Source organism: Jatropha curcas, chromosome 8, assembly GCF_041381405.1.
Source record: "Jatropha curcas cultivar XTBG-Jc1 chromosome 8, XTBG_Jcur_1.0, whole genome shotgun sequence".
In the NCBI taxonomy this organism is placed as follows: domain Eukaryota; kingdom Viridiplantae; phylum Streptophyta; class Magnoliopsida; order Malpighiales; family Euphorbiaceae; genus Jatropha; species Jatropha curcas.
The window spans coordinates 4,002,491-4,020,178 of NC_143158.1; the positions used below are offsets into that span (position 1 = coordinate 4,002,491).

The 17,688-nt window shown below is 35.9% G+C and overlaps 4 protein-coding genes across 9 annotated transcripts in view; 3 read left to right on the plus strand and 1 right to left on the minus strand.

The window, feature by feature from the left end:
- The first annotated feature begins 373 nt into the window (after positions 1-373).
- On the plus strand, positions 374-5,412 carry FTSH4 (FTSH protease 4). Of its 2 annotated transcripts, none has more exons than XM_012221882.4 (7): positions 374-676; positions 1,594-1,675; positions 1,825-2,088; positions 2,369-2,605; positions 2,711-2,835; positions 3,284-3,760; positions 4,230-5,412. In XM_012221882.4, the coding sequence occupies exons 1-7, from the start codon at positions 650-652 to the stop codon at positions 5,160-5,162; spliced, it is 2,145 nt and encodes a 714-aa protein (XP_012077272.1). In that variant the 5' UTR covers positions 374-649; the 3' UTR covers positions 5,163-5,412. The 2 variants fall into 2 exon arrangements, with proteins under 2 accessions (XP_012077272.1, XP_012077273.1); XM_012221883.4 differs by having other exon boundaries at positions 375-676; positions 1,594-1,672.
- A 976-nt stretch (positions 5,413-6,388) lies between these two features.
- Positions 6,389-9,739, plus strand: LOC105638139 (alpha/beta-Hydrolases superfamily protein). 2 transcript variants are annotated; one of them, XM_089724909.1, is made up of 8 exons: positions 6,389-6,540; positions 6,675-6,750; positions 7,023-7,141; positions 7,310-7,392; positions 7,625-7,746; positions 8,207-8,371; positions 8,637-8,730; positions 9,103-9,739. In XM_089724909.1, exons 2-8 carry the CDS (start codon positions 6,708-6,710, stop codon positions 9,320-9,322), a joined length of 846 nt encoding a protein of 281 aa, XP_089581035.1. In that variant the 5' UTR covers positions 6,389-6,540; positions 6,675-6,707; the 3' UTR covers positions 9,323-9,739. The 2 variants fall into 2 exon arrangements, with proteins under 2 accessions (XP_089581035.1, XP_089581034.1); XM_089724908.1 differs by lacking the exon at positions 6,389-6,540 and having other exon boundaries at positions 6,561-6,750.
- Positions 9,740-9,831: 92 nt separating this feature from the next.
- SQD1 (sulfoquinovosyldiacylglycerol 1) lies at positions 9,832-13,837 on the minus strand. Of its 4 annotated transcripts, none has more exons than XM_012221885.3 (3): positions 13,678-13,837; positions 11,415-12,565; positions 9,832-10,594 (listed from the first exon to the last, which is right to left on the minus strand). In XM_012221885.3, the coding sequence occupies exons 2-3, from the start codon at positions 12,459-12,461 to the stop codon at positions 10,193-10,195; spliced, it is 1,449 nt and encodes a 482-aa protein (XP_012077275.1). In that variant the 5' UTR covers positions 12,462-12,565; positions 13,678-13,837; the 3' UTR covers positions 9,832-10,192. The 4 variants fall into 4 exon arrangements, with proteins under 4 accessions (XP_012077275.1, XP_012077277.1, XP_012077278.1 ...); XM_012221887.4 differs by having other exon boundaries at positions 11,415-12,548; positions 13,678-13,835; XM_012221888.4 differs by having other exon boundaries at positions 11,415-12,548; positions 13,570-13,832.
- A 1,882-nt stretch (positions 13,838-15,719) lies between these two features.
- LOC105638142 (delta(8)-fatty-acid desaturase 2-like) overlaps positions 15,720-17,688 on the plus strand; it is a 2,833-nt gene continuing 864 nt past the window's right edge. Inside the window, 1 exon segment of the mRNA NM_001308821.2 lies at positions 15,720-17,688. This exon segment is cut by the window's right edge and continues 864 nt beyond it. Within this exon segment, the coding sequence (NP_001295750.1) occupies positions 16,089-17,432 (1,344 nt within the window). The 5' untranslated portion in view covers positions 15,720-16,088 and the 3' untranslated portion in view covers positions 17,433-17,688.

The following is a 17,688-nucleotide window of genomic DNA, read 5'->3' on the forward strand; positions in this document are numbered from 1 at the left end:
CACACAATCTTTCATTGAAAAAAAAAAAGAAAAAAAAAAAGAAAAACAGTAACAATATTTTAGAAAAAATTGGCTTCCTCCACCAATAACGATGTTTTTCTCCATGCCTATGTTTGCTGGCTTAACGGGCTGGGATGAATTGTCTCGACCAAAAAAGACAATCCGATGGCCCCAGATTGGGCTTTCATGAAACTGGAAGATTTTTAATGGCCCAAGTAATAAATAAAAATCTGCGCAGAACAGATATTTCAAAAAGCCGAACAGCCAATGAACACATACCAGAAGATCCTAGACATAGCGAAGCAGGTAGACAACCACTTCCACGTTGTTGGATCAATATTAAATGTGATATACAAAAATATGACAATTAAATAAGTTAATCAAAATTTAGATTTTTCATTTTCCCAAAAACCCAAATCGAGACTTCCTCCAACCCGAAGAGCCATAAGCTATCTCCTGCTCAACCCGCCACACGCGCTCTCTATCTCTCTACACCCTAGACCATTATTCTCTCATTTTTCTTCCTTTTATCGCTGTCCAAACACACCTGACACTCTTTATATCGCACTGTAAATACTTTATTTCGAGAGATAGAAGAGTAGCTAACGAAGCAAACAAAGATCAGACCTTTTTGGTCCCTAATCGGGCTATGGCTTGGAGGCGCCTAATCGCTCAGGTCAGTTAGAGCTTCTTATCTTTATTATGTTTAGGTTAATATACTTTTATTGGATGGACTTTTTAGTTTCTGAAATTGCAATTTTTGGGATTGCAAAAAGCCCTAACTTTAATATCTACCTGTGTTATACAGTGTATTTTGGTTAATTGGTAACGGTTATGGAGTCTGGTGCTCTAAGAAACTAGAGTGCATAGGGATATTTAGATTCAGTATTGAATCAAGGCGTAATTGATTAGAAACTGTTTGCCACATCCCAGAGCTTTGTCTTTTGTTTAATTGATAAAATGAGGGTATAAATATGATATCAAAGGGCAACAATATTCCTGAGCTTATGGAAATCAGTGTCTTTTGTGAATAATTGCTGCTACTATAAGCAGAGATGTTCTGGAAAAAAGTTGTATTTGGCTTTAAATTTTTGAGGCTTTTGGGAGTTGCATTTGACAAATTCATGGTATACTGCGTTGGCTTGTGTTTTGGCTAGACGTTTTGATATGGTTCTGGTTAGTTAACACAAGAATTGTGAATAGAAAAAAGAGTTAAAGTTGGTTATGGGCGATCATAATTGCTCTATTATTGCTTCCATTGTGTTTGATTGTGTGTGCGCATTTGTAGATCAAGTTTGGTACCATGGGAGGTTTTCGGAACTGTTTGCTAGCTGCATACAGATTTGCTAAGTTTGTATGCACTTGTATGCACAAAGTATGGTTACATCCATGCATGTGTGGAACACAGTACTTATAGTACATTAAGTTGTTGAAATTAGTTAGATTACACATTCCATTTCTTTTTATTTCGTGCCCCCTCTTCTATGTCTTTTTTCATAACTCGAAGTTAGTAGAGTTATTACTTGGCCACAGCAATGTTGTGCTTGTTTTTCTGCTTTTGATGAATTCCTTCCTTGTTCATCTTTGTTGCAGGTTTCAAGGCATCAATCAGATTTAATAGAGTGCAAGAATTTCTTGAGCAAAACTTACTTTCCTGTTAACAAGTTTGGAGGTGGTACAGATACATTATCTATAATATCAAAAGTTTTTACGTCATCATGTCGATTAACCATAATTGTTTTTTTGTGTTCTGTTGTCTGGATTTAAGTGAAATGTCAAGATTATTCCTTATCTTTCTTTTCTACCATTTCTTTTTTTGTGCAGGAAATGGGCTTTTAAATGTTGAAAGGAGATTTCAGTCAAGCTATGTTGGTAACTTAGCTCGTCGGGCACGTGATACAGATGAAGCTAATGAAGTTGCATATCTTAAAGAACTTTACCATCGAAATGATCCTGAAGCAGTAATACGACTATTTGAAAGTCAACCATCATTACATAGTAACAATGCTGCACTTTCAGAATATGTAAAGGCATTAGTCAAAGTTGACAGGCTGGATGACAGTGAGTTGCTGAAGACTTTGCAGAGAGGTAATGCAATTCTTCTGTTTCTAAATATGTTTTTTTGATGCTTTGTTATTTCTGTTTAGAAAAGCAGATAGGGAAATGCTTTTATTTTATTTTGTTCTTGTTCTTGTTCTTGTTCTTGTTTTACCAAATGCTTTGGGCAAAAATTTATTTGCTTGAATTTGGACTTCCTGAAACTTACATTCTGAATATTTACATTTTGTTGACCCAACCTCCTCCCACCTTTTGTTACTTATAGTTCTTGATGTCATGAATTATTAAGAGCTGCCTTTAAAATCTGTAGGCATCAGAAACTCGGCAAAGGAGGAAGAAGGCATAGGAGGTCTCTCTGCTTTCAAGAACGTGGGAAAACTTACAAAAGATGGCATTCTTGGAACTGCTGGTGCACCTATTCACATGGTGGCTACAGAAGGAGGCCATTTTAAGGAGCAGCTTTGGCGTACTATTCGTACTATTGCACTGGCCTTTTTGTTGATTTCTGGTGTAGGAGCACTTATTGAGGACAGAGGAATCAGTAAAGGTATTATAGTGTCATGATATTTTTTTTGGTGCTCTTATCATTCGATTAATAACATTTTACATTGGTGAAAATTTTTTCCTTGATTTGATGTTTTCAATGTATTAGGACTTGGCCTACATGAAGAGGTGCAACCTAGCATGGAATCTAACACCAAATTTAGTGATGTAAAGGGTGTTGATGAGGCAAAGGCGGAGCTAGAAGAAATTGTCCATTATCTTCGAGATCCAAAGGTAGACTACCCATGCTGTTATGTTCGAGAAATTCTCTCTCTCTCTCTTTCTCTCTTTCTCTCTCTCTTCTGTGGTGGATGTCTTTAATGAAAGAATATTGAACCTGTAAAATGTGTCTCTCTTTTGTTGGTATTCTCAATAATGTCATGTTTTAAATCTTTGTAATTGTTTCCTTTTATTCCTAATAATGTTAGCACTGTTGTTGTATGATATAGGTTATAGATTAAACCTTGAATTTCTCTTGTTGTCTGGCTTTGTGAAAAATAAACATTGAATTTCCTCATAGTTAGTGGACTTTATTTCCCTTCTATATTTCTCAAGTGTCAAAACGTATATTTATTTATTTTCTTTAAAAGTTAAATAAATAACCGATTTATGTGCTATGGCAATTTTTTATTCATTCTCAGAAAGTTTTTTTTTAATTGATTCTTGCTTTTCCCTGGTAAAGCGCTTCACTCGTCTGGGTGGTAAGCTCCCAAAAGGTGTTTTACTTGTTGGCCCACCTGGGACTGGTAAGACTATGTTAGCCAGAGCTATTGCTGGTGAAGCTGGGGTTCCTTTCTTCTCATGCAGTGGAAGCGAGTTTGAGGAGATGTTTGTTGGAGTTGGAGCCCGAAGGGTGAGGGATCTTTTTTCTGCTGCAAAGAAACGGTCGCCTTGTATAATATTTATTGATGAGATAGATGCTATAGGAGGAAGCCGCAACCCTAAGGATCAACAGTACATGAAGATGACTTTGAATCAGTTGCTTGTTGAGTTGGATGGCTTTAAGCAAAATGAAGGTATTATAGTAATTGCAGCAACAAATTTTCCAGAATCACTGGATAAGGCCCTGGTGAGACCTGGACGGTTTGATCGCCACATTGTTGTTCCTAATCCAGATGTGGAAGGAAGGCGGCAGATTATGGAATCCCACATGTCAAAGGTATTATATTTCTCTTGGAACAGAAACTTTTAACTTGTCTTTACACTTCTGAAATAGCATTGGCAGTTTATGTGCTGAGCAGACCTGACTGTTCTATTTTAAGCTTTGCCTGGATGTGCATATACAGTAGGACAGATGTGCCCACATGCACAATTTATTTCTTACATTTCCTGCTATTATTGGATGATTATATTGCTGTTATTGAGTTACTTATTTAGCCATAAAAATATATATGGTGGCTTATTTGGCCTTGAGTATACTGGCACTTGCAATTATTGTGATTCTGACTGGAATCATTCCAATTATTTGGGCCAAGAAACTCTGTTTGTGTGTGTGTTTTTTTTTTTTTTTTTTTTTGGCAGCATTGGAATCACTATGTTGGGTGACCATGATTCTCTCTCTTGGGGTTGTTGTTATCAATAACTTCTGATTCTTGTGACATGTCTGACCATTCATTGTGGGATTGCAGGTCTTGAAGGCAGATGATGTTGATTTGATGATCATTGCGAGAGGGACGCCGGGGTTCTCAGGTGCTGATCTTGCAAATTTGGTCAATATAGCTGCTCTCAAGGCTGCAATGGATGGTGCTAAAGCAGTGACAATGGCTGATCTAGAGTATGCAAAGGATAAGATCATGATGGGAAGTGAACGCAAGTCAGCAGTAATCTCTGAGGAATCACGGAAGTTAACTGCTTTCCATGAGGGTGGGCATGCCCTTGTTGCTATTCATACTGAAGGAGCTCTGCCAGTTCACAAGGCAACAATAGTTCCAAGAGGTATGTCTCTTGGCATGGTTTCCCAATTGCCGGACAAGGATCAGACAAGTATATCCCGGAAGCAGATGCTTGCTAGGCTTGATGTTTGCATGGGAGGCCGAGTTGCAGAGGAACTCATCTTTGGGGAAAATGAAGTTACCTCAGGGGCATCTTCTGATCTCCAACAAGCTACTAAACTTGCAAGAGCAATGGTTACCAAGTATGGCATGAGTAAAGAAGTTGGGGTTGTTACCCACAATTATGATGATAATGGAAAGAGCATGAGCACTGAGACTAGACTTCTTATTGAGCAAGAAGTCAAGAATTTCCTGGAAAAGGCTTACAACAATGCAAAAACCATCCTTACCACCCATAGCAAGGAGCTTCATGCACTTGCCAATGCTTTGCTTGAGCACGAGACACTCTCAGGGACCCAAATCAATGCTCTGCTTGCCCAAGTGAACTCTGAGGAACAACAACAGCCACAGCATCAACAGATAGTCGCACCACAGAGCAGTTCACAATCCAATCCAGTGCCTCCGTCAACACCTAATCCAGCTGCATCTGCAGCTGCAGCGGCTGCTGCTGCTGCCGCTGCAGCAACTGCAGCAGCCAAAGCAAAAGGTATTGCTTCTGTTGGATCTTAGCACAAATGGAATTATAAGGCCTGTTGCCAATTGGCCATTCTATTCAATTTAACGTGCATATAGTGATTGACTTCCAAGGCGTTTTGTGCTCTAGTTTGTAGCTTGATTGCTGCCGGGGATGTTCTATTTATGAACCTCTGTGAGTCTTGAGATTGACCACGGGCTCTAGAAGTTATGGCAATAACATGACCATGCCAAATGTAGCTGTTACTTAGAAGCGAATTGATAGAAATCCAATGCCTTTTTTTAATTTTTCTTTGTTTTTCTTTTCTTAGTTTTATTTTATTTTATCCTTAGCTTTAATGGATTTTGTTTATACGGCTTCGATAGGGTTTATTTATGGATAAAATTATAAAAGATTCTCAAGTTTTACTCTGCCTTTACATGCTATCATCTATTCTGAAACCATCTTATGCTTTTCAAAAAATACACCTCAAAATGTTGTGCATAAAACATACAGTCGCTTCTGTTTCAACTGGTATATAGTTTCTTCCTCCTATCTCATTTCATTTTCCGGGACGGGTCAAAGTGAGAATTTGGGTTTATCGGCATCGGGTAGAGAATTGATTGAGATTTTATATATTTTTTTATAATTATTTTTTTATCAAAAGAGAGAACTCCATATACTTATTAATTGTATACAAAAAAAAAAAAAAATTCAGTAGGAGAAACTTGAGTGAAAATAATAATAAAATCAAATAAAAATGATTTTTATGTATGTAATTTGAGATTCATAAATAGAAAAGATATTTAGAATTTTGGATTAAAAAAGATGGGGCGAGAACATTAAATTTTCAAAATAAAATAGGAGGAGATGGAACTTAAATGCGTACAAATCAGTTTTAACCAAAAAAAAAAAAAAAAATCAATCGTAATCTTGAAATTATTTTCATAAAATTTAAATATTAAATTTATATTAAAATGTGAAATTCAGGATGATATTTGGAAATGGATTAAGATTACACCTTTAATCATATTTCTCTTTTATGTTGCTACTTACTAATGTGATGTTGTTGTGCTTGTCTTTTTTTTTTTTTTTTTTTTTTTTTTTTTTAATATTTTACTTTTAAAAATTTGATTCTCATCATTTTTTTTTTTTTTTTTTTGTGAGCGGAACATCACGATGAAAGTACAATTTTTTTTTCCGCCATTTATGTACTGCGTGATTTTCAACTGGGAACATATGTTATCTGATCTTCAAGTACTAAACGAGCAAGATGATTTGATATTCACAATATCGTCCAACTACAAATCCGTCGTTTTTCGCAAAATAATAGTGTCGGCTCTTGTAGTAATGAACAATACTCCGTAGTTTTGGAGACGTGCGAAGAATTTCTAACAAAAACTGAGTAACGACTGGTCGTTTCTAAAGTGATTGGTAAACTAATCTACGAGTTACCTTCGTGAATTTCAACATAGCTATTAGCTCAACCGTCTGTTTAATGTCTCTGAACTCTGATAAACAAAAGGAATTCCTGATTCCAATCTTCCTTAATTTGGCGCGTTTTGTAGCTCAATTGAAGGCCGAGACTATACCCACGATCAATGACTCGGCCGACTCAGTCGTTTCAACATCTTCAAAACCCAGGTGAGTTATTCCTTATCTTTATTTGCCTATTTTTTCAATTAAAATCCACCATTTGCTTTGATTTTCACATTAGAGGAGAATAATTCCAAATTCATGATCTTTAAGTCACAAGTACGCTTCTTTATCAATTATCCTATGTTAGTCCTTAAAGAATCAAGATAATTGGGACAAAATCTCCATTGACATTTTAGCTTTACGTTTAAATTTTCAGGATTTTTTTTTTCCTTTATGCTATATCATTCTTGTCCCCTGACCCCTTTATCTATTTATAGCTCTCCAACTGCAAAGAGTTATTATAGAGAACTGCCATGGCGAGAAGCTTGTGGGTTTATTACATGATACTGGTTCTAAGCAGCTAGTTATTGTGTGCCATGGATTTCAATCTTCAAAGGTGATGATTTTATGATTTGTTATGAACGTCATTTACATTTCTGATTTTTAACTAAGATGAACTTTTTTTTCTTCCTGAGTGTCCATTTTTTCCCCAAGCTGTTTTGTTGGGAATTTTGGTGGGTTAGTTCCTTGGTTGAGATCGTTTTCTCTATTTATTTGTGTACAGGAACGGATACCAATGGCGAACCTTGCTGCTGCTATACAGAAAGAAGGAATCAGTGCCTTTCGCTTTGATTTTGCTGGAAACGGGTAAGCTTTGTGTTTTTGTTGGTTTTTTTTTTCCAGTTGGAATTGAAGAGGATATCAGGAATTGATTTTATAAGTTTTTGGGGCTGCCATATTGTAGATAGTTCTTTCAATTTAGATTGTGGCTTATGTTGCAAGGCACAGGCAATCTCTTTAGAAGCAATAGTAAGCCTGAGTATGGAATGCTAGTTGTCTTATGATTTGAAACCTTCCTAAATTTTATGGTGCGTTCCAGGGAAAGTGAAGGTTCATTTCAGTATGGTAATTACCGCAGAGAAGCTGATGATTTACGTGCTGTAGTCCAACACTTTTGTGGGCAGAAACGATCAATAAGCGCAATTATTGGGCACAGTAAAGGTATGCCCATTGTAACATTTTTGGTCTACGTAAGAAGAGCTATAGAATGAAAAAGTTCAGCAATTTTTATTTCACAGTAGAAGTTATACATTGTATACATATTTGCATAAATTATTCCTTTTCCTGAGTTAGCATTCTTACTTGTCAGCCAATAAACCTCAAATTATTCCGATGCGAAAATTTCTCAAGTCATGGGTGGAGTCAGAGTTAATATCACTAATTATGAACTTCTTGACAAAAAATTCAGTCTCTCCTGTATCTTTTAAGCAATTTTACCTCTCCAAGGAGGATCACATTGATTTACAGCTAATGCATTTCATGACATTTATCACAAAATTATGTTTTGGCCACATCCAGACTGTGCCTTGTCTATTTTAGATAATTTAGAAAGTAAATTATTAGATATTGTGATATATTTGCTGGCTTTTTGAAGCACTTCTTTGACAAAGGTTCCTTGTAGGAGGAAATGTGGTGCTGTTGTATGCTTCTAAGTACAATGACGTACATACAGTGGTGAATATTTCTGGCCGGTTTAATCTGGAGAGAGGCATTGAAGGGCGCTTGGGTAATGACTTCTTACAAAGAATTGAGCAAAATGGATTTATTGATGTCAAAAATAGAAAGGGTAAGCAATCAAACATCATTTTGTCATATGGTGACAGATTCACATTCCAAGTTCCTATGTTCTTAATTTTGTAATGAAGAATACAACCACAGATGATGATATTCTTTATTATTAGGACGTGAAGAATACAACCACAGATGATGATATTCTTTATTATTAGGACGTATGCCATTACTTAAGTCTTCTAGAATTTAGCTGCTTTGAAATTTTTTTTCCCCCATCATATTCCTCAGCCAGTGATTCAATTTTTCCCCTCTCTTTATAGGGAAGTTCGAGTATCGAGTGACTAAAGAGAGTTTAATGGATCGTCTAACTACTGATACTCATGCAGCCTGTTTGCTAATTCAGCCGGAGTGCAGGTCAGAAATTGATAATCATGCCAATTTCATTTAGATTATGTTTGTTGTGCTGTAAGAATATGTAACACTGAACTGAAAATGCACAACAACAACAAGTGAGCCTTAATCCCGAGCTGGTATGTCTTTGCAATCTTTACTCTGAAGTGAAAAAGCATCTGATAATATTACATCACATCCCATTATGGTGTACCGCACATAACCTTAAAGTTTGTGGCTTTCTTAATGCAATATCCAGAGTCATCCTACATATTCTGAAGATTGTTTTTGATTCTTGCACTCATTTCTCCAAACTGTTTGTGAAAATCCATGCTTATGTTTTGTGAGTATTTCAATTTCTTACTCTTGCCCTGATTTTAATTCCGTTAATTTCAGGGTCTTGACAGTTCATGGATCCATGGATAAAATTGTACCTGTTGAAGATGCTTTGGAATTTGCTAAGTTCATACCTAATCATAAATTACACATCATAGAAGGAGCTGATCATGAGTATACTTGGCATCAGGATGAATTAGCTTCAGTTGTGCTAGATTTCTTGAGGGAAGATTTTGAGATGATGTCCTTGAAAGTTCATTCTTTTCATTCACGATTGTGATAGCTTGATCGACACCAGAAGAATAAAGAACTCGCTGAGGATTAGGAGGTTTAAAGTAGTTTGAACATGAAAATTGCAAGTGAAGATGGGAGCTTGTGCTCCCTCACCGCATGCTTAGCAGGTCACATGGGTAGATTTCATACATGTTAAGCAAGTGAGGTAGTACAAACTCCAGTCGTGTTCAATAGTACCTTCTCAGTCCAAGTGCCTGCTACAGCAAGCACTTTAAGCGGCTCTGTTTAAAATTTTGCCGCCTGTACTGTAGTAAGGTAATGGATTTGTAGGTCTTATGAATTGGGGCGTTTACGACAAAATGTACCTTTATCAGCCGGCCCCTATTATATGTTTACTTGGGTTGCCATATGCTGTATTTTAAATTTTTATACATGTTTCAGCACAGCAAATTCATTTGTCAAACCAGCACTGTCACACAAACCATTAACAGATTACGAATTGAAGTATTCAAAATACGGCACCTCGAGTACTCCAAGTTTGAAAGAAATCAGATGTGACCACATCAAAACACAACTCCTTTATCAATTATTTAATAATGTGTAAATGACAATATTTCGCACTCTCTCTCTCTCTCAAGATATTACATCGAGCACTATCTTATCATACCACATTAGCACAAGGCATATACCTAGTACAATCAAGACTAGGCCAACAAAAACCCTGAACTCGAGATTCATGATACATGTTTACATCCGATTAGCTAGTATAGATTACGACTAAAAACCTAAATACTAAAATTTAAGGGGAAAGTTGAAAAAGCGGCAGCTGCTACTAAAAACAGAGAACGGAAATGACAGAACATCAGGCTGGTTAACAACTTTCTCAAATGTGCATCTATAAACTGCATTCGCTTGATTAGGCTGCAACAGTCTTTGGCTTGACACCAGTTTTTCTCCAAGAAACATTGGGCATTATCTGTTTAGAATCAACACGATCCTTGAACTTTATAGCAAAGTTGAGCAATGAATCAAGAAGAGAGTCTGAAAGAAGGTGCGGTTTGAGCCCCAGTTCAATGAGCTTAGTGTGCTTGGCATTGTAGTAATGTTCTTCTGCCTCTACTCGTGGATTGGGCACAGATATTGTTTTCACATCTAACCCAAGTTTTTCTCCTGCTTTTATTACAAGGGAAGCAAGTTCATTGACAGAGAACTGCTCAGTAAATTGATTGAAGACCCGAAATTCTCCAGGCCTAGCTGGATTTGCTATGGCGAGTTCTACACACTGAACTGTATCTCTTATATCAAGGTAGCCCCTGGTCTGAATCATATAAATTGAAAGGGTAGTGAAGAAAAATCATTCAGGATACTTTATATGTAGAAACAGAAAAATTTTATAAAATCATTGTTCACAGTTAGAAATGCAAGAACGAATATGTCACAGAAAAAAAAGCATACATATAACAAAATGTAACGCCTGAAAATTAATTCAAATAAGCTGCAAAGAAACAAACAAAAGATTGAAGAAAAGAAAGTACTGATCCTCCTAGCATATGATTAAATGGATGAGGTGCACGAGTTAGGCAGTGAATTACATTGGCTCCCAAGATACCCCAAGTCCTAGTTGTACAGAAACTTGCCAACTTTTGAAGTATGACTTGATTTGAACATCAAATAGGAGCAATGCATACCAGAATCGGCTCCATGTATTTATATCACTAGATAGGGTATATGAATGACTTCAATAGGAAATTGCTGCATTTATAGGGGATCCAGATTCTTCAACATGAACAACATCACGAGAGAAATAACACTTTTTCAACAGACTAATCTCCAAACAAGAACACGGGTTAGTTAGAAGCATCTCCAAGTAAGAAATGACGTTTTATCACAAATCCACTCAAACCTTTAGCTAAGGACGTCCTAAAATGAAATTAAAAAAACATCACAGTTTGTACAAGCCACAAGCTAAAATATATATTATATTTCACAAGCTTTCACCCAAATATATAACCTCCAAAATTGAGAAATTATTCAGTGATCAAAATTATCATTGCCCCCCTTATTTATCTAAAAGGTAAATAGCAAAGAACATAAGCAGTATGGCAAAGCTATAGTAATATTGACTGAAGGAATCTTACCTGACCTCCCTTTCCATATACAGTAAGAGGATGACCAACAGCAGCCTGGACACAAAACCGATTCAATGCGGTCCCAAAAACTCCATCATAATCAAACCTGTTGCTGAGTTCCTCATGCATTTCAGTCTCGTCAGTTCTTACTCCATAAACTACTCCTTGGTTTAGATCAGTAGCTCTAATTCCCCAAGCCTTGCACGTGAAGGCTATATTATTTGAGTCATGAACTTTACTAAGGTGGTAGAAAGAACTGGCTTGCTTAGGGTAAGGCAAAGTGTCTGTTCTTCCATTATGGGTAATTGTAATATAACCCTCTTCAATGTCAATGTTTGGTGTTCCATATTCTCCCATTGTCCCAAGCTTCACTAAATGGCACTGCTCTCTGAATTCCTTTATAGCAAAGAGAACATTAAGTGTACCGATAACATTGTTATGCTGAGTAAACACAGCTCTAGACCTATCAATCATTGAATATGGAGCTGAGCGTTGCTCCCCAAAATGGACTACAGCGTCAGGCTCAAATGAATTGAAGGTTTCTGATAAGAATTCAAAGTCACAAATATCACCAATATAGAGTTCAATTTTTTTTCCAGTGAGTGATTTCCAACAGCGGAGCCTGTTGTGGATGGAAGAGATAGGGGTCAGAGAGTCTAGACCAAGTTGGTGGTCAAAAAGACGACGGATGAGGCTGTCAACAATAGCAACCTCATAACCTTTGTTGGATAGGTGGAGAGCAGTGGCCCAACCACAGTAGCCATCTCCACCAATGACCATGACCCGTCGTGGCTTGGATGATTCACCAGGAGTATCGTAGGAATCGGAGCTTGATTGAGATGGAGCTTCTTGGCTCACTGGGACCGCAGTTGCTTGGATAACAAAACTTCTGTTTGGTCTCTTCCCTTGCAACATAAGCCTTCTGGAAGGAGATCTTGAAGTTTGAATCTTAAAAAAGCTACTGCATGTAGTTGGGCATTGGTTCAAAAGTTGAGAGTAAGATCTGCAGCTGGAGGACAACTTTAAGGAGCAAGAAGTTGAGAGTAAATGTGCCATGATGGATAACAAACACCCTTATTCTATGAACTTCCAGAAATTCTAAGGATGGTGCTTGGTTCTGCTAAACAATATGCATATATATGCCTGAAAAAAGCCAAATGCTTCAGAAAAAAAAGAAAAAAAAAAAAAAGAAAAAAGAAAAGAACTGCATTAGTAGTTGGACTTCAGACAATGACTGTGTTTCAGACTTTAGATTATATTGGCAATATGTCAGACTATATAAGAGAGAGAGAGAGAGAGAGAGAGAGAGATGGGGCTAGTAAGACATTAAGAAAGTAAAGAAGCATCCGTTATGTTGGGAGATATATCTACTTTTAGCCAGATTTCCATCATAAAATAATGAAAAGAAACAGAAATAACTTATCACTTGTCAAGAACTGCAACGTATGTATTTGAGAAGTAAGGCACAACAATAGTTCACAACGAAGGCAAACATCACCGTCACTAATTGGCATGAATGATGTAAAAGCAACGGGAACTCTTTCATCAGTCTGCATGTCTATGTAATAAAATCTAACACACCAACAAGGGAGAACCAAAATTCAACTGTAGGAATATTCATAAAATAAAGAATTCGAAAAACCTACAAGTGAATTAAAAAAGACTGATATAGATTAGCTTCAGAAAACACAAGAAACAGAACCGGTGCAGGGTAGTCCCTTGCCTTCTCACGTAGAGAAAGGTATAGACTCACCAGCAGAGTTTCTGCAAACCACATACAGTTTGTACCACCATACACAAATAACACACATTTCTGCTCTCTCTCAACTTCATAAATATCAACACCCTAATTTCTCATCCTTCTACTCTTCAACTACAAAGAATGCAAACGACACAACTTTATCAAGAAAAAATTGATAAAATTAGTAAAATGTCGCGTTTAAAAATATGGAAAGAAAACAAAAACAGGAATATGCTACACTGCCAAGCTAGAATTCAGCAATTTTCAGTCCATACTTAATTCTGGTCACACTATACTTAAAACGCAATACAGAAAAAATGTAAGCTCCAAAGCCGAAGTGCAAAACAAAAACACCCGATGAAATGAACACTTGATCCAGTTCAAGGATCATCACTACCCACAAAAGGGTAGACAGTAACTTACCCAAACTTCAATCCTCAATAACTAATACAAGAGAATTAGAAGAAAAGATTTGCCCTTTTTCCCCGAAAAACAAAGTAAAGGTAAGATTTAACAGATTTAATTCATTACCTTTATAGAACAACAAATTGGGTATAGCTCACTTGATGAATGGTTGTAAAGAAGACAAAGAGAGGTGGCAGGGGTTTAGACAAACAGTAGGGGTTAAAGGGAAGAATCAAGCAGAGAAGCGCGAGTATATTCGCTTTATCTATATCATATCATTTAAAGATTTTATCTCCCCGAGTTTCTCTAGAGATTTAATTTTTAATTACTACTCCAAATACAAAATTGTATTAGGAATATTTGAGTCACCAAATAGTTCACGGGAAATCTATGAAACCATGGTATTGGTGAGACACGTTTAATTGAATCCCCTTTCTCGACTCACGGTGAAATGGAAACAAGAAGTGGGCTAAACGAAACCATTGGGGTTTAGCATTCAGATTGGGCTTGAATAATATGATATGGAAGAATGGGCTTTCACGAGCCCATCTTTAAGTGCTTTCAATTCGGCCACAGTTAGGTCAGAGGTAGGACCGGACTGTAAATAAATTGAAAAAATCAATTTAATAATTTATTGGATACACACACAGACTTGTGTATAATACAAATTTTATGTACAAAATAATAAATATCGATACACACAGAAATAGTTTTAGCTGTCTATTTTACATAAATTACCAATACATGTATAATTAAAATAACTATTACAATAATTAACTGTAATATCACTATAATAATATAATTTTAAAATTAAATATAAATAATAACGAGTAATATCATCACATTTATTTTGATAATTTTAATTATTATAATTGTTACTAACGTTCTAATAATATTATATTGTAGTATTTGTAAAAACTAATAATATTTTAATAATTATAAAAAAATACTAAATATGAAATTAAATTAATAAACGAACTTTATAAGAGCAAATCTGAACGATAAGGAAGACTATTGAATTGACTTGTGGACCATACGGTGCAGGTTGAGTAACGTGATTACAGGTTTACAGCTAGACAAAGGTAAACGTGCCGTGGGGCCACCACGAACTTTCCCAATTTTTATTTTCCTTTTTTTATTATTTTTCTTAAAAGAAATAATTGAGATTAAGATTCCTCATTTCTTAAACCTTAAGGATCCTCAGATATTTTTTGGGTTTGGTTCCTTAATAAGGCTTGAGCTATACATAGCACATGCATTCCTCATTATTCTTATCCATTAACAACTTGCATTTTGTTTTGCATTTTACTGGTTTTGGCTTGTACGATATTACCTAATTAAACATTACTTAATTTATAATTAGGGTTTCCGATTAAATACTCAAATAATTCGTAACTCCCACATGCCTTAAACTGTATTTTTATTTTTATTAATTTAATAATATTTATAATATATTTAATTCAAAATTAGTTGCTTTTTTTGGTTATACAACAACAAACGTTCTTAAGGATTTGATACTCTAACGCTACCATTCAAATTGCTGATTATTTGGTAGATGAGAGCCAACCAACATCAACAATGAATTTTTATTTTCTCTAAAAAAGGCTGGACAAAAAGGGAAATTAACTATATAAACCTACAAATTAATTAATAAATTTTTAATATATTGATTTCTATTTTTTACTTAATTTTAAGTGGAAAAAAAATAGTGGCCAAATTTCAGTTCGCCCTTCAGGCTTCACAGTATTATTTTTTTTAACCATTAATTTCACAGCTTTACTTAATTAAACATAGCAAATTTGCAATTTTTTAAATTCTCTTAATAAATACAAAGTTATCAATTAAGTATTTAAATGAAAAATCTTTACAACATCAGATCCTCACCGTACATCATATTTCTCACAATTTACATCATTCATATATTTTACACATATAGTGTCGTTAAACTTTCAAACTAAACAAATTCCAGTTATTTTGACTAAGTCAAAAGCTGTAGACCTTAGTGTGGGATAGGCTGATGTGGTTATGACTTATGAGTTGTAACTTGTAACTGCAAATGCAGCCTAAAAAGAGTAAAGAAAAAATAAAAATTACTCGAAGAGTACTAAAATCTACTAGCAGTACAATTTTTCTATAGCCAATCCAGTAATTCCCTATTCCACTCCCTCTCGAGTCCCATTCCTAATGGTAAATAGGTTTTTGGCTCTGGTTTGGTTTAAACAAATCTTGTGGTGCTTCTCTAACCACGTATTAGGACATACATATTACATAAAGATACCATTTTTATTTTTTTTTTTCTCTACGTGTCCTTCCTAATTCCTAAGACAAGAAACATTAGATAGTGAAAGAAAAAAAAATGAAAAAGAAATTTAACAAAAACCACAATTAAATATCCAACTCTATAAAACCTCTGTGATGCTTTCCCTCTTGTAAAAGTCTCTTCCTTTCGCAGTCCAGAAAGGAAGAGAGTGAAAAGAAGATATAAAGAAAAAGGAGAGAAAGATCTGTGTTTGTTAGCTAATCTTTTTGCTTCTGCCATGGCGGATTCAAAGAAGTACATTTCAGAAGAAGAGCTAAAGAAGCACACTAAGTCAGGGGATCTATGGATCTCAATACAGGGGAAGGTCTACAATGTCACCGGTTGGACAAAGGACCATCCAGGAGGTGAGCTTCCATTGCTTCATCTCTCCGGGCAAGACGTTACTGATGCTTTCGTTGCATATCATCCGGGCACTGCATGGCAATATCTCGACAAATTCTTTACTGGATATTATCTCAAAGACCACTCTGTTTCTGAGGTATCAAAAGATTATAGAAAATTGCTTGCTGAGTTCACAAAAATGGGTCTTTTTGAAAAGAAAGGGCACGTGACATTAGTCACACTTTGTGTCGTGGCAATGCTGCTTTCTTTCAGTATTTATGGGATTTTATGCTCAGATAGTACATGGGTACATTTGCTTTCTGGTGGGTTAATAGGGTTTTTGTGGATTCAAAGTGGGTGGATTGGACATGATTCGGGGCATTATCAGGTCATGACAAGCCCTAAAATCAATCGGTTGGTTCAGATCTTAACTGGTAATTGCCTTGCAGGGATAAGTATTGCGTGGTGGAAATGGAACCATAATACCCACCACATTGCCTGTAATAGTCTTGAATTTGACCCAGATCTGCAGCACATGCCTTTTTTTGCGGTATCTTCAAAACTTTTTAGCTCACTTAAGTCTTATTTTTATGAAAGGAAGATGAACTTCGATTCTGTTTGTAGGTTTTTGGTTAGTTATCAGCATTGGACATTTTATCCTGTGATGTGTTTTGCTAGGCTTAATTTGTTTGCACAATCTTTCTTGCTTTTGTTATCCAAAAGAAGGGTACCCAACAGAGGTCAAGAGATTTTAGGAGTCCTTGTGTTTTGGATTTGGTATCCTTTACTTGTTTCTTGCTTACCAAATTGGGGAGAGAGAGTGATGTTTGTTCTTGCTAGTTTCGCGGTTACTGGGATTCAACACGTTCAGTTCTGTTTGAATCATTTCTCATCCAATGTTTATGTTGGTCTTCCAAGCGGAAATGATTGGTTTGAGAAACAAACAAAGGGAACACTCAACATAAACTGTTCTTCTTGGATGGATTGGTTTCATGGTGGGTTGCAGTTCCAGATTGAACATCATCTGTTTCCACGTTTGCCTCGATGCCAGCTTAGAAAAATCTCACCATTTGTTAAGGAGCTATGCAAGAAGCATCATTTACCTTACGATAGTGCATCATTTTGGAAGGCTAATGTTATGACAATTAGAACTCTTTCAGCTGCAGCCTTGCAGGCTAGGGACCTTGCGAATCCAGTTCCAAAGAACTTAGTTTGGGAAGCTGTTAATACTCATGGATAAGATGGAGGATCATGTGAAGCTATCTGAGGTTTCAGTACTGTAGTTATTTATGCCTATTCGATGTCTAATGCCGATTTAGGTATTTATGACTTGGTTTTGGGTGGTTATCTTTGATTTTCAGTGGAAGAATAAGGAACTGTGACTTGTTGAAAGCTTCAATTGTTTGTTCTTGAGATTGGTTCATTTTTTTTTTTTTTTTTTTTTTTTTTTGTGAATTAGGTTAAATTAAAGATCATTCGAACACTGATTACCCACA

Excerpts from the sequence above, each read along its gene's own strand:
- SQD1 (XM_012221885.3), bottom strand. The coding sequence starts at position 12,461 with ATGGCACATTTACTCTCAACTTCTTGCTCCTTAAAGTTGTCCTCCAGC. Across the intron at positions 10,595-11,414 it reads TATATGGAAAGGGAGGTCAG|ACCAGGGGCTACCTTGATAT; the intron begins GTAAGATTCCTT and ends TATATGATTCAG.
- LOC105638139 (XM_089724909.1), top strand. The coding sequence starts at position 6,708 with ATGACTCGGCCGACTCAGTCGTTTCAACATCTTCAAAACCCAG. Across the intron at positions 7,393-7,624 it reads TTTGATTTTGCTGGAAACGG|GGAAAGTGAAGGTTCATTTC; the intron begins GTAAGCTTTGTG and ends GGTGCGTTCCAG. Across the intron at positions 8,731-9,102 it reads CTAATTCAGCCGGAGTGCAG|GGTCTTGACAGTTCATGGAT; the intron begins GTCAGAAATTGA and ends CGTTAATTTCAG.
- FTSH4 (XM_012221882.4), top strand. The coding sequence starts at position 650 with ATGGCTTGGAGGCGCCTAATCGCTCAG. Across the intron at positions 2,606-2,710 it reads GGACAGAGGAATCAGTAAAG|GACTTGGCCTACATGAAGAG; the intron begins GTATTATAGTGT and ends TCAATGTATTAG. Across the intron at positions 3,761-4,229 it reads TGGAATCCCACATGTCAAAG|GTCTTGAAGGCAGATGATGT; the intron begins GTATTATATTTC and ends GTGGGATTGCAG.